Consider the following 14,151-nt stretch of genomic DNA (forward strand, 5'->3'; position numbering starts at 1 on the left):
TTCGCTTTCTTTTCCTAATTTTGAATATGATAAAATATAAATCTAAAGATTAAAGACTCAAGTTACTAGTCACTGATGAAGAGAAATTTTAATGTATCTACTTCTCGGTCTACAAAGTTTCAAACCTCAGCCAAGTTACCAAATGGAGCAGTGGAAAAAACATCCTGGAAATTTCTCTACTGCTTTCAGGGGAAAAAAAGAAAAGCAGAGATATGAATGAAGCTTTCTTCTTGGCTCAGAGATATAAAATTTCACTTTCCTGGGTAGGGTGTCATGGAAGGCAGGCTCTTCTGTGGGGGGTGGGGGGCAGCAGTGGTGTACAGAAATAATAATGGCAGGTAGGTAGGAAAGAAGCAGAGATTCAAATGTTCTGTCTAATGAGTGCTAAACAAAGCAACTTTGTAACTCCCTTTGAGAAAATTCGCAGCTGCTGAATAGTAGTTTCTAATCTAGAAACTACTTCAAAGACACAAAGGCCACAAGCTTGATACTTACCCACACACATTTTGACATCATTCACAGTGAAGTCTGGATCTGGCATCCTATGAAACAAACACCAATAAACACAACTTAAACGGGAAGCACAACTTCTCTAGCCAGTGTGTTTTTTCTTAAAATACGAAGAATCAGTTGAGGCACATCAATATTCTTATTTGGGCTGAAAATATATTTTAAATATAAATGATTTTATTTTCTTTTTAGCTCATCTGTATTTTTCATTTACCTACAACCATCATGAATTGTTCTTATAACAAAAGAAATATACACCCTTTTAAAATTAAACGGGAAAATTATTTTCACTTATCAATGATCGATATTGCATTGTTTGCAGTTCTAGGTGTAACATGGCCATTTCACAACCATTTCTAATTAGGCTAAGAACACTTACTTTATTCCAAGTCCATCGGAGTTCTTGAAAATCAGAGGGTCTCTTAAGCCACCTCGCTGAATGTACTCTACATTAAAATCTGTCACCACAGGAAAACATTGGTAGAAAGGTGAGAGGTATAGCTGGAAAAAAGTAACTGAGAAGCAGGGTTCAGGGGTTTGCTAAATAAGTCTGTATTTCCACAGTTAATTCGTATTTCAACCAACAAGGGGTACTACAATTATTAATGAGTCATCTCATAAGTCGTAGGCAGAAATTATCATCACCCCGTCTCTTAATAGCCAGAAATTTTAATTCTGCCCACAACAATACATATCATGACATCCTTGTCAGTTTGCCAAGGAGCAAAGATGCATGGTACACACAGAATCACACACTTCAGTTTTGGTACATGTGTAAAAGGGGTTTTATTATACTATTCATAACTAAACCCAAACCAAGGGAAGAGAGGGAAAGAAGGAACAGGCCTAAAGGGAAAAATTCCAATAATATTCCTACCCTAATGCTTGCTGCTTCTAATATAGCAGAGAATTACTCATGAGGCAGGGGGAAATTAAGGGTAGTGGTATGTGTGTGGCACTGCGCAGTAAGAGAAAATAAAGATAAATGGCACCAACAGGCAATATCCTGCCTGCAGAGATGCTGAGACACAGTTCCCAACGTGTAAACTTCCTACACTAAGGGACTATATATCTGAATCAAAATGATACTGACCTTTTCCCTCCATAAAAGTAACAAAATTTGCATTGTATTTGTTGGTGTGAAGTTTCTCTTCCAAGTCAAAAGTTCTTTTCCCTTCAATTTCATCATCTGAAATACCATCATCTTCATAGCGTCGTCGCATGGTACCACGCTGGGGAGAGAGGGACATCAAGGATGAAATCATGTACATTTTCATACCTATCCAAATGTGGGCATAGTTTCCCCTACATATATATTTAAAGTACTCTTTCAACTTCAGTTGCTATATCATGCCTCAATATTCCTTGCCTTAAGATCTTTCTCCTAACTAAAGGTCAGCGAGTGTTCTCAGAAAATGTATTTAATAAAACAAAGTTTTAATGAGCCCGCTTGTGATTTGTTCCCTCTGTTAACTCTTTCAGCCTGGAGACGTATATTTACAATAAAAATTTGACCTGAAAGAGTCTACTAAACATTTTATTTGGCTCTGACCAGCATGGCGCAGTTGTCACCCCACAAAGTGAAAGCTTGCTGGTTCCATTCCCAGTTAGGGCACATGCCTGAGTTGTGGGCCTGGTTCCCCCATTGGGGCATAGATGGGGTATGTGCAAGGGGCAACTGATTGATGTTTCTCTCCCTCTTTTTGCTCCTTCACCTCCCTTTTAAAATAAATAAATAAGCCTTGGCTAGTGTGGCTCAGTGGATTGAGTTCTGGCCTGCGAACCAAGGGTATCCAGTTCAATTCCCAGTCAGGGCACATGACTGGGCTGCAGGCCAGATACCCAGTTGGAGGTATGCTAGAGGCAACCACACATCGATGTTTCTCTCCCTCTCTTCTCCCACCCTTCCCCTCTCTTTAAATAAATAAATAAAATCTTTAAAAATAAATAAATAAAATCTTAAAAAAAAACAGAATTAAAAAAAATTTTTTTGTCTATCATTGCTTATCAGAGTGGGGACAAATGGTCTTTATAGACATTTCAAGCCACAACACAAAATACATTTTTTTCCACAGGGGAAAGCTGTAAATAGATTATCTTTCTAAAAAAAAACTTCAAGAATAGACTAAAACATCTGAATTAATGAAGCAAAAACACTTTAACATCAGATAAAGGAATAAAGTTAATCTGAACAAAAGCAATCCCAACAGTAACTACCAATATTTAGCTTTAAGGATGTTTTCCCAAAGAAAATACACAAATGGCCAATGAGCACAGGAAAATGCTCAGTATCATTAGTCATTAGGGGAAATGCAAATTAAAGCCACAATGAGATACCACTTCATACCCACTAGGAAGGCTATTATCAAAAAGATGGACAATAAAAAGTGCTGGCAAGAATGCAGAGAAATGAAACTCTTATTCACTGATGATGGGAACATAAAATGGTTCAGCCACTTCAGAAAACAATCTGGCAGTTCCAACAATTCCACTTTAATGTATATATCCGAAAAAATTAAACAGAATCCATACAAAAACTTGTACACAGATGTTCATGGCAGCAATCACAATAGTCAAAAGGTAAAAACAAGCCAAATGCCAATCAATCAATGATAACTGGGATAACAAAATGTGGTATGTTTACATATATCACATACATATAATGGAATATTACTCAGCCATAAAAAGAAATGAAGTATTGACAAGTGCTACAACATAGAAAAATCTTGAAAACACTATGCTATGCTAAGTGAAAGATGCCAAACACCGAAGACCACACGTAATGTATCATTTTATTTACATGAAATATCCAGAATAGGCAAATCCACAGAAATAGAGGGGAAATTAGTAGTTACTAGGGGCTAGGGAGAGAGAGGAATAAGAAGTGACCACTAAGATTTTCTTCTTGATGATATATTATAAAATTGTACACTTGAAACCTGTATGATTTTATTAACCAATGTTACCCCAATAAATTTAATTTAAAAATTTAAAAAGAAAAAGAAAAAAAAAGGTTTTCTTCTTGACAGTTTATTTAAATCAGAGGGAATAATGATGGGCTCCCTTTCAATGCTCTGCAATTTTAGTTTACATTTCTCTGTCATTTTGCCATCAAGAAAGGTACCTTCCTTTGGTAGTAGTCTCTATATCATTGTTGGTTACATGTCAATACTTAATATTCTATGTGGTTTTCACAGATGAAACCCACCTGTAATTACATTAAGTAATTTAGAATGGCTAAATTAGTTTTTTAAATGAACCATTCTCTGAACTTCTAAAACCTTTGGTTAACTTTCACTGTAAAAATATTATCTAATTATTGTCTTAAGGACAGTCTTATGTTCTTTATAAGTATTATAGTTACATATCGTATGGTAATCAACCATATTTCACTTGAAAGGAAGTTTTCTAAGTAAAATGTAGATTCATTATGTTTTTCCATATTTTCCTTTTCTTTTTACAACTCTTTTCATTGCTTTTCCTTCCTGAAACTACCTGAAATTTTGTGGTAAATGACACTTTGGATCATGATTTGTTAGATGATTTTCTTATTTATAGGATAACATCACTAGAAAAGAATGATACAAGACTAGATGCAAACAGTTATCAGTTATTACACAGAAACTTCTGGCACTCTCTTTTTTAAACACATGCTAAGAAAAAAAATGGTGGGAAGGCTGTTTTCTCAAAATGTCTTTATGGAATATACCTAAAGAGTAAAAGAGCAGATAAAGAGTCAGGAAATTAAGAATTTTAAGCAGGGAATATTCACTGATGACAGCAACCATCTGCCTCTCTTAGATATTTGGGGGAGTGAAATAGGGTAAGAAAGAGAAAAATCATCTTTTGAAGGCCAGCTCAGATGAAACCAGACTTATCCTACAGAAAAATGGCTAAACTATCCAAGGCTAACATATACTCTCTGATTGATATAATGTGACTATTAACATGTTTATTACAACAAATAACAATGAAAAGTGCTTATGAAATATTAAGTTTAAAATCAGCACATGTAATTATGCCTGTAATACCACACCATTGTTTTAAAAACAGCATGCATAGGTCATGCATTAGCCATATATAATGGATCTTCAGGTTCCCCATACTATCTTTTTTTCAATATCTAACTTTGCTTTAATCTTATTTTAAAAGTAATGTGATAGGGACTTCTGGTCAAGATGAAGGTATGGGTAAACACAGAGCGCCTCCTCATATAACCCCAGCAAAAATTACAACTACAAACCAGAATCGTCAGAAAGTTGGCCTGTATGGAAGTCCGACAACCAAGGAATTAAGGAAGTCACATTCATTCAGATAGGTAGCAGGGACTGGGCGGTCCCACACCCACGAGTGGTAGTTAAAAACTGGGAGGGATACCTCTGGAGCAAGGGATCCCAGCCCCACACCAGACCACCCGACGCAGGGTTCCAGTGCCAGGAAGGCAAGTCCCCATAACTTATGGCTGTAAAAACCAGTGGGGATTGGGACAATGGAAGAAACTGCGGGATTCTCAGCCATCTCCTCTTAAAGGGCCCACAACCGACTTAGGTCTACGCAGACTCACTCCCTCTGGGCTCCAGCACCAGAGCAGCAGCTGGAACAGCACCAGTGGCATACAGGGAGAAACTAAAGTGTTTGGCATCAGGGTAAGTACCAGGGGACAGCCTCCTCCCAGAAAAAACTCCGGAGGCTAGGCAGTGGCCACTGGCCCTTTTCTACAGCGCTCTCCCACTCAGAACCACATATCTGAGACTCCATTAACCTGGTTCACACGGTGGCCCCACCCTGGTGATTACCTAAGGCCCCGCCCCACCCAAATTACAGGTGTGCTTTTCTACAATAGTCCACGCTACTAAGACAGGGAGTGTCATCCTAGGTTAAGGGTTTGGTCCCTGGTCCCAGCATGGGACTGAGAGATGTTTCTCTCACATTAATGTTTCTCTCCCTCTCTCTCCCCCTCCCGTTCCCTCTCTGTGGAATCAATAAGCATGTCCTTGGGTGGGGGCGGAAAAAAAAATAGAATTGCCATATATGCAATAATTCCACTTCTGGGTATATACCCAAAGGAACTGAAAGTGAAACTCAGACTTCTATAACAGCATTATTTATAAAGTCAAAAGGCAGAAAGTCCCAAATGTCTACTGACTGATAAATGGATAAACATAATACACACACACACACTCTAAAATAATATTCACCCATAAAAAGGAATAGAGTCTGATATATAATGCAGCATGGATGAACCTTGAAGACATTATGCTAAGTGAAACAGGCCAGAAACATACTGTATGATTCTACTTACATGAGTTACCTACAATAGGCAAATTCATAGAGACACTAAGTAGATTAGAGGTTACGAGGGGCAGGGGTTAAGGAAGAATAGGAAGTTACTGCTTTATGGTTACATAATTTCCACTTGGAATAATGAAAAAGTTCTGTAAACAGTGGTAATATATGCACATTATAAGTATAATTAATGATACTGAATTGTGCACTTAAAAGTGGAAAATTTGCCCTGGCTGGTGTGGCTCAGTGGACTGAATACCAACCTGCAAACTGGTCACTGGTTTAATTCCTAGTCAGGGCACATGTCTGGATTGTGGGCTGCATCCCTGGTGGGGGGCACACAAGAGGCAACCACACATTGATGTTTCTTTCTTTCTCCCTCCCTTCCCCTCTAAAAATAAATACATAAAATCTTTCTAAAAAATGGAAAATTTATGTTATATGTATTTTTACCACAATTTAAAAACAACAAATTATATCAAAAATCATAGTTTGAGAACTGCGGTATATTTCTATAATTTTATATTATATGAAATAGTTTTTCTTGCCTAAGATAATCACCCTCTGAGAATTAGGAAATACTATTTTACAAATGAAGAAAAAGATGAAGGTAAAAGTGACCTAAGTTAACCCTTTATGATAACAGGAAAAAAAAAAAAGCAAATAAGAAAGCAAAAGTGTCTATAGGGTGAACTTATGTAGCATCAGTTCTACTATTACTACTTTGCTGTGTGACCTTAGGCAGTTAAGTAAATCATCCAACCTCTCTAGACCCTAATTTTCCCTCGGAGATAAATAATTTAATGTCTGCTTGTATTCTAAAATAAGGCTTCTACAATCTGATTCCAAGTAAGATCTCGGTCTTGCACCCATTTACATTATACCATGTTGAAATTTTACTACATATCAGTTTCCCAGGTCAGATTGTCCTTATTCAAAGAATATCTAATTCCACACCCGTCCTCCCTGTCCTGAGCAAGGAATCTGAGAAGGATTTGGTGGTGGGTTAGCAGGGTGGCCCAGCTAGAAACTTCCACATCTTCTTCCTGTACTTCCTGGTGCCCCCATATTAAACAAACCTCCATGTATCTAGGCCCACCAGATACTAGAAGCAGTTCTTTCTGGAGAGTTTAGGCATTTCTATTTTCCAAGGGACACAAAGGAGTCAGAGAATGAAGTATTTGTATAAAGTATGAAAAGGCTGTTGTTCTTTTTATTAATGACACCCAGAAGGGCTACTGCTCCGAAGGTGAACTATGTATGATGCCAGGGCAAAATAACAGTATTAATAGCAGCTAACATTTGAGCCCTTACCATGTGCCAGGTACTATAATAACCACTTTCCATGTATTAAATCCAACATCCCTATATGATTATTGTTATCTTTCCTTTAGAAACAAGGAAAAGAAAGGATACAACTAACTTGCCCAACCAGAAAGCTAGTAATTCATACAGCAGGGACTTGAACCCAGGTACTGTGGTTCTATAGCTCATGGTCTTAACCACTGCTCTATTCCACAGAAACCCTCTCAAAATGGAACTTCAGCTGCCCAGTAGATTGAGACAGATGGAAGCAATTATCAAAGGAAGAAGACTCCACACAGCTGAAATGGCTCTGGCAGAGAGGAGGTGAAGTGGCGGCACCTGCTGGCAACAAAGGAGACTGTCTATTAATCAGAAAACTGCTTGGTAGAGAAGGATTAGCAAAGGCTCTTCCCTCAGGTGGAAAAGTTCTGATGTTTGCTACAGGACATTATATTTCTAGCTGTGCCACTGTTTATTTAACACTCCACCATTCCTGATTTCTAATTCTAGCTTTTACTTCACAAATTATTTTAGTGGTCGTTAAGCTATTCTGGCTGAAATAAAAATATTGCTATTCCTAACCAAAGACTATTTTGAACTTAATACATTTATTGTGTATACTGTTAAAATTTGTTCTTATTCTCTACATTTGTGATCCAACTGACATTTACTACAAACCTTCTGTAAAGATGAAGTTGCCAGTATTTTTTACCAAGATTAATCTCTTCATCTCTGATTTTCTCTAGGATTCTGTACTATCTTGTCCTACTACATGAGAGAAAAGTTTTAAATTACAAAGCCTCTTTGCTGTAACTGGTATCAGAAGCAAAGTAACAACTATATTTTCATATCCCACATCATAAGAAAAAGCATTTGGGGGCATGTTTTTTATAAATGTATAAAGCTATACAGATTAAAACTGAATCTTTGCAACATATACCAAAACCCAGTTTTAGCCTTAATATGCATTTATGCACACTTTAAAAAACAAACAGCCCTGGCTGGTGTGGCTCAGTGGTTGAGTGCTGGCCTGCAAACCAAACGGTCGCCAGTATGATTCCAAGTCAGGGCACATGCCTGGGTTGTGGGCCAGGTCCCCCGTAGGGGGAGAATGAGAGTAAACAACACACTGATGTTTCTTTCCCTCTCTTTTTCCCTCCCTTCTCCTCTCTCTAAAAATAAATAAATAAAGTCTTTAAACAAAACAAAACAAAGCAAGCTCAGGCTTTTATCCCGCCCCTTTCACAATCACATGAACACACATATATATGTCCCCCAAATCAACTGAACTTTAAAGTGTCATTCTCATTTTCTTTCTTTCCATGTTTTTGAAAACCTGACATTACCACAAGGTCAACACATTGGGGCAGATACATATATATAGACTGCTGTCTACCACCCCCACCCACCATGTGTGTGTACTATAAAAAGTACTATTTGAACACTTATTCATAAAACAGGGACAACTTCCAGTTAAGATGTCAACATAGGTAAACAAGGCTCACCTCCTTGCATAACCACATCAAAATTACAACTACGTTATAGAACAACCATCACTCAGAACCGTCAGAAATGGAGTTGAATGAAGTCTGACAACTATGGAATTAAAGAAACCCATCCATCCAGACTGGTAGGAGGGGCAGAGACATGGAATGGGCTGGTCACACATCCACATGTGGTGAATAGAAATTCAGGAGGAATATCTCAGGAACAAGGTGCCCCAGGCCCACGCCAGGCCACCCAGCCCAGGGTTCCAGTGCCAGGAAGATAAATCCTCACAACTTCTGGCTGCAAAACCCAGCAGGGATTGTCAGTGGAAGAAACTTCTGGAGTCCCAAGCAGTTCCTCTTAAAAGAACTCACACATGGACTTACTCAGACTCACTCACTCTGAGCCCCCACACCACAGTAGCAGCTTGAAAGGCACCAATGGCGTACAGGAAGGAACTGAAGTGACTGGCATCAAGGCGAGAGCTGGGGGACAGCTTTCTCCCAGACAGAAAGGCCAGCAGAGGCCATTGTCCCTTTTCTGTACCCTTTCCCCTACAGAGCCACAGAGCCAGCAGGCAAGTGCCACATCTGAAACTCCATCAGACTAGCTAACACTGTCTGTCCCACCCTGGAGATCCCCCTGAGATTCTGACCCACACAACTTACAGCTATTAAAAGTGGCTTTTCCACATGAATGGCTGGTTTTGGCTCATGCTTCACAACTTCCTAAATCCTATGAAAAAATCAACAGCCAGCCTCAGTGCCAGTCTAGATTCACAGCTTGGCTTAGCCTGGGAATCTCCAAGCCCAGCACAAGTAGCAGCCACTTCAGATCCCTTTATACCTCAGGCAGGGTGACCCCAGGCAAAACACAGGTTGGGGCTGACCTTGGCCTGCACCAACCAGGAAACTCCAGGGCCTGCCCACCCAGTGGACAACTACAGACCACACTGGAGTACCACCACCCTGTCCCCTGCACAGCTGATCCTCCACAGAGGGCAGATGTTGATGGTCAGTGGCCACAGACAGTCCTTGCAGCTCACTGGACTGGGTAAATCCCTCCCATTGATCTGCCAATAGCAACCAAGGCTCAACTACAAGAGGAGGGTGTACTCAGCCCACACAAAGGGCTTGAGTACCCAGCTTGTAGGGTGCCACTGGACCCTACAGGACACATTACTACATTAGGCCATGCTACCAATATAGGGAGTCAGTCATGGCAGCTCTATCCAACACACAGAAACAAACACAGGGAGGCTGCCAAAATGAGGAGACAAAGAAACATGGCCCAAATGGAAGAACAGATCAAAATTCCAGAAAAATAACTAAACGAAATGGAGATAAGCAATTTATCAGATGCAGAGTTCAAAACACTGGTTAGAAGAATGCTCAAGGAACTTGGTGAAGTCTCAACAGCCCAAACAAGATCCAGTCAGAAACGAAGGATGCACTAAATGAAATAAAGAACAGTTTACAGGGAATCAACAGTGGAATGGATGAAGCTAAGAATCAGTCAATGAAAAAAAAAAAAAAGAATCAGTCAATGATTTGGAACATAAGGAGCCAAAAAACAACCAATCAGAACAGGAAGAAGGAAGAATTTTAAAAAATGAGGGTAGTGTAAAGGGCCTCTGGGACAACTTCAAACCTACCAACATTTGAATCACAGGGGTGCCAGAAGAAGAGAAAGAGCAAGAAATTGAAAACTTATTTGAAAAAATAATGAAACAAAACTTCCCTAATTTGGTAAAGGAAACAGAAATGCAAGTCCAGGAAACACAGAGACCCAAACAAGATGGATGCAAAGAGGCCCACCTCAAGACACACCATAATTAAAATGCCAAAGGTTAAAGAGAAAGAGAAAATCTTTAAAGTAGCAAGAGAAAGAAGTTAGCTACCTACAGGGGAGCTCCCATAAGACTGTCAGCTGATTTGTCAAAAGAAACTTTTCAGGCTAGAAGGGACTGGCAAGAAATACTCAGTTGTGAAAAGCAGAGACCTACAGTCAGGATTGCTCCACCCAGCAAAGCTATCATTTAGAATCAAAGGGCAGATAAAGAGCTTCCCAGACAAGAAAAAACTAAAGGAGTTCATCATCACCAAGCCATTATTATATGAAAAGTTAAAGGGACTTATTTAAGAAAAAAAAGATCAAGACTATGAATAAAATGGCAAAAAACATGTATCTATCAACAGTTGAATCTAAAAACAAACTAAGCAAACAAGAACAGAGACAGAATCATGGATATGGAGAGCATTTTGATGGGAGAGGTGTGTAGGGAAATGGGTGAAGAGGTGAGGGGATTCAGAAATACAAATAGGTAGTTAGGGAATAGCCATGGGAATGTGAAGTACAGTATAGGATATCGAGTAGCCAAAGAACTTGTATGCACAACCCATATACATGAACAATGGTGTGGGGATTGCCTGAGAGAGTTAGGAGGGCTGGGTGGAGGGGTGCAAAGGCAGAAAATTTAGGACAACTATAATAGCATAATCGATAGAATGTAATTAAAAAAAAATATGGACATGCTGAATATGGAATAATAGCCAGATGCTCTGCAAATCAAGATAAAAGGGCACAGTTCTCATCCAGAAGAAAATCTCTGGCCACTAGGGGGAGACAGACACATAAATAAATTATAGTATTATTTCAATGTGTCAATAATTAAGACAGGTTGATACAAATGTCACAGAAGTCCATGAGGAAGAACTAACACAGAGGAACTGGCAAAAGCTACACAGAAGAAGTGACATAAAAGGAAATATTTATTCATTCAGTATAATTTTACTGAACACCTAAGAAAGTCCCAAGGACTATGGATAAAGACTATGTTGTTCCTCTGCAGCAGTGACCTCTTCAAACATTTTCGAGCATCCCCTTCATCTTACTGGATTTCTCAATATCTCCTTATAAATGAGAGAGACAGACAGACAGACAGACATCTATGTGAGAGAGAAACATCAATCTGTTGCCTCCCGTATGCACCACAAACAAGGAATCAAACCCACAACCTTTTGGTGCACAGGATGATGCTCCAACCAACTGAGCTGGGCTCCAGTTTTTATCTTTTGATCTATGTAACACTTATTGCCCCTAAAATAAGAGTCCTGAGCACAAAGATAAATGGAAGAACGCATGCTTAGTTTTAACATAACTGCTTTGACACATTAAAAGAATGTGTACTTATCAACTGACTTGACTGAAAAAGCTTGCATTTCTTTAGCAGATCATAGTAATCCCAACAAGACCGAGAAATCCATTAAAGGAAGGCATCACACAGGGGTGTCCAACCCGTGGCCTGTGGGCCGCATGCTGCCCAACACAAAATTGTAAATTTACTTAAAACTTTTTTTGCTCATCAGTTTTCGTTAGTGTTTGTTGTATTTAATGTGTGGCCCAAAACAACTCTTCTTCTAGTGTGGCCCAGAGACACCAAAAGGTTGGACACCCTTGAGAGAATTTGGCAAGGTTATTCACACCTAAGTCTGTTTTGATTAAAGAAAAGAAAAGAGAAGAAAAGACATCTGAGAATGCAGCAAGTTCAAAAAAGGATATATGATACAAAGTAAACTTGCCCCTAGAAGTTCCCTCAGTACTATAAAATACCTACTATATACAGAATGATCCTGAAACTTCCGAGTAAGGATACATGTACCCTGACCACGAGTACGCCCCCCACAAAACCAACCAACTAAGAAATGAGTTAAAGCACAGGGTCTCTTCCCCAACATTGCCTGCTTTTCAACATACCACTTGGTGTAATTAACTGTTCAGTTTGCATGCTGCACATTTAACCATGAGAGCACCAAAATTCTGCAAAGGAAAAACATGTGGCCATAAGTAGCAAAAGTACTCTCTGAAATTCATGATGAAGATAAGCATCTCAACACCATCTAAAAATCTGAATTTGGATGTTATACCAAAAGCACATTTTTGTTCTCCCTAAGGTCTTTACTAGAAATATACAAATACTCTTCTATTTAAGATACTGGCAAAAACAGTACTCAGCAACATTACACTTTCTATCAACATGCACATGTTCAATCAGTTTATCCTCCAAAAGTAGCCCATTTGAACCATCAGAGAACTGGAAATAAGCAAGTGATAGCATTTGTCAATGTCCAAGTCACCTTTGGGTTGTATTTTTTGAGTAACTATGAAATAAAGATGTATAATTCTTCAGTCTACTTTCTGTCCCATTCTTTCAAATCATCACCTTTTCATAGCTCCAGAATGATTTTTAAACCTAATGTTCTTACTATGACATTTTAAAAAAGCAGTGAAATCATAACCCAAAGGAATATAAATTGTTTGCGTTTTCTAATTATTTACTTCCTACAGCATAAAGGAAGGGAATTTTAACAGATCTAATTACTAGGAAATAATCTTTGGATTCAGAAATACTCAGTTTCTCCCTCAACTCAATTAATTTCTTAACTTTATTTTCATTACCCAATGATTATCCACTGAGATTCAAATACTCCCTGAATATTTCTGTTTTCTGCCTGATTTGTTTCTATAGCAACACACAGAACACAGACGCAAAGATAATGCCTAGTTTTTTCACCATCTTCTGTAACTGATGCAATGGTGCAAGCCATTTTATTTCAGTCCCTGGAAGGTAAAGAGTAGTATGTTTGTTAAGCAAGAACAATTTATAGAAAAAGAAAAAAAAAAACCCCTCTAGATATTTATCTTAAATCTAAAGGGGAAGAGAGTAACCTTTCTGACAGTCACTGAGAAAGGTACCGTGAACCTTGAAGACAGTTTGTTCTGAAAAACACTCAGTAAATGATATAAACCACAAAATATGTCCCACATGCTGCTTTACTTAAATCTTAGGTGAGGTTAGGGAGATAGCAAGCAGTCACTCTAAACCAGAAAATATTATATAAATGCACCTATTTCTAGCCTTGCTACATTCTTTCCTCCCTAATGACCACTGTGATTAAATATATTGATTCACAGACAAATGTCAATCTCTTAACCAACTATGACCTCTTTTTCAAACTTGAAATATAGAGCAGTCATGAAATTTCTTCTCAAGGAACAGAAGCTCTAGAAGGAATTGGCAAAAGATCAAGAGCTGGTATTTTATTTTATTTTTAAACAGTTTTTTAAAAGATTTTGTTTTATTTTTATTTTTAGAAAGAGGAGAAGGGAGGGAGAAAGAGAGGGAGAAAAACATCGATTGGTTGCCTCCTGCACACCTCCAACCAGAGATCTGGACTGTAACCTAGACACATGCCCTGACTAGGAATTGAACCAGCAACCTGTCTCTTTGTGGGATGATGCTCAACCCACTGAGCCATGCCAGTCTGGGCCAAGAGCTGGTATTTTATACTGTCCCCCCACAAACACATATATTCCTCCCCTCTTCACTATCATGACTACATTACAACCCTAGTAAGACCTCTTTTCTTCTAAGCTTTCAGTCACCCATCTGTGCCAAGTTAAAGCAAACAAAACTGTATCTTCAATTCTGAATTTACTTGGAATGTTAGTTTAAGAATGGTAAACTGACCCACAACATTAAAAAGTCCAACAGCAAAAGAA

The 14,151-nt window shown here is 38.6% G+C and overlaps 1 protein-coding gene across 2 annotated transcripts in view; it reads right to left on the bottom strand.

Annotated features, from left to right (window-relative positions):
* Positions 1-14,151, bottom strand: part of KDM2A (lysine demethylase 2A) — an 85,080-nt gene that overhangs the window by 36,921 nt on the left and 34,008 nt on the right. For both annotated transcript variants that reach the window (XM_024574430.4, XM_045183128.3), the window contains exons 3-5: positions 1,604-1,742; positions 890-968; positions 496-542 (exon numbers count right to left, since the gene is read on the bottom strand). In XM_024574430.4, the coding sequence (XP_024430198.1) occupies positions 496-542; positions 890-968; positions 1,604-1,742 (265 nt within the window). The remainder of the gene's footprint in view (positions 1-495; positions 543-889; positions 969-1,603; positions 1,743-14,151) is intronic.

The sequence above is a fragment of the Desmodus rotundus genome, chromosome 5 (assembly GCF_022682495.2).
Source record: "Desmodus rotundus isolate HL8 chromosome 5, HLdesRot8A.1, whole genome shotgun sequence".
In the NCBI taxonomy this organism is placed as follows: Eukaryota; Metazoa; Chordata; class Mammalia; order Chiroptera; family Phyllostomidae; genus Desmodus; species Desmodus rotundus.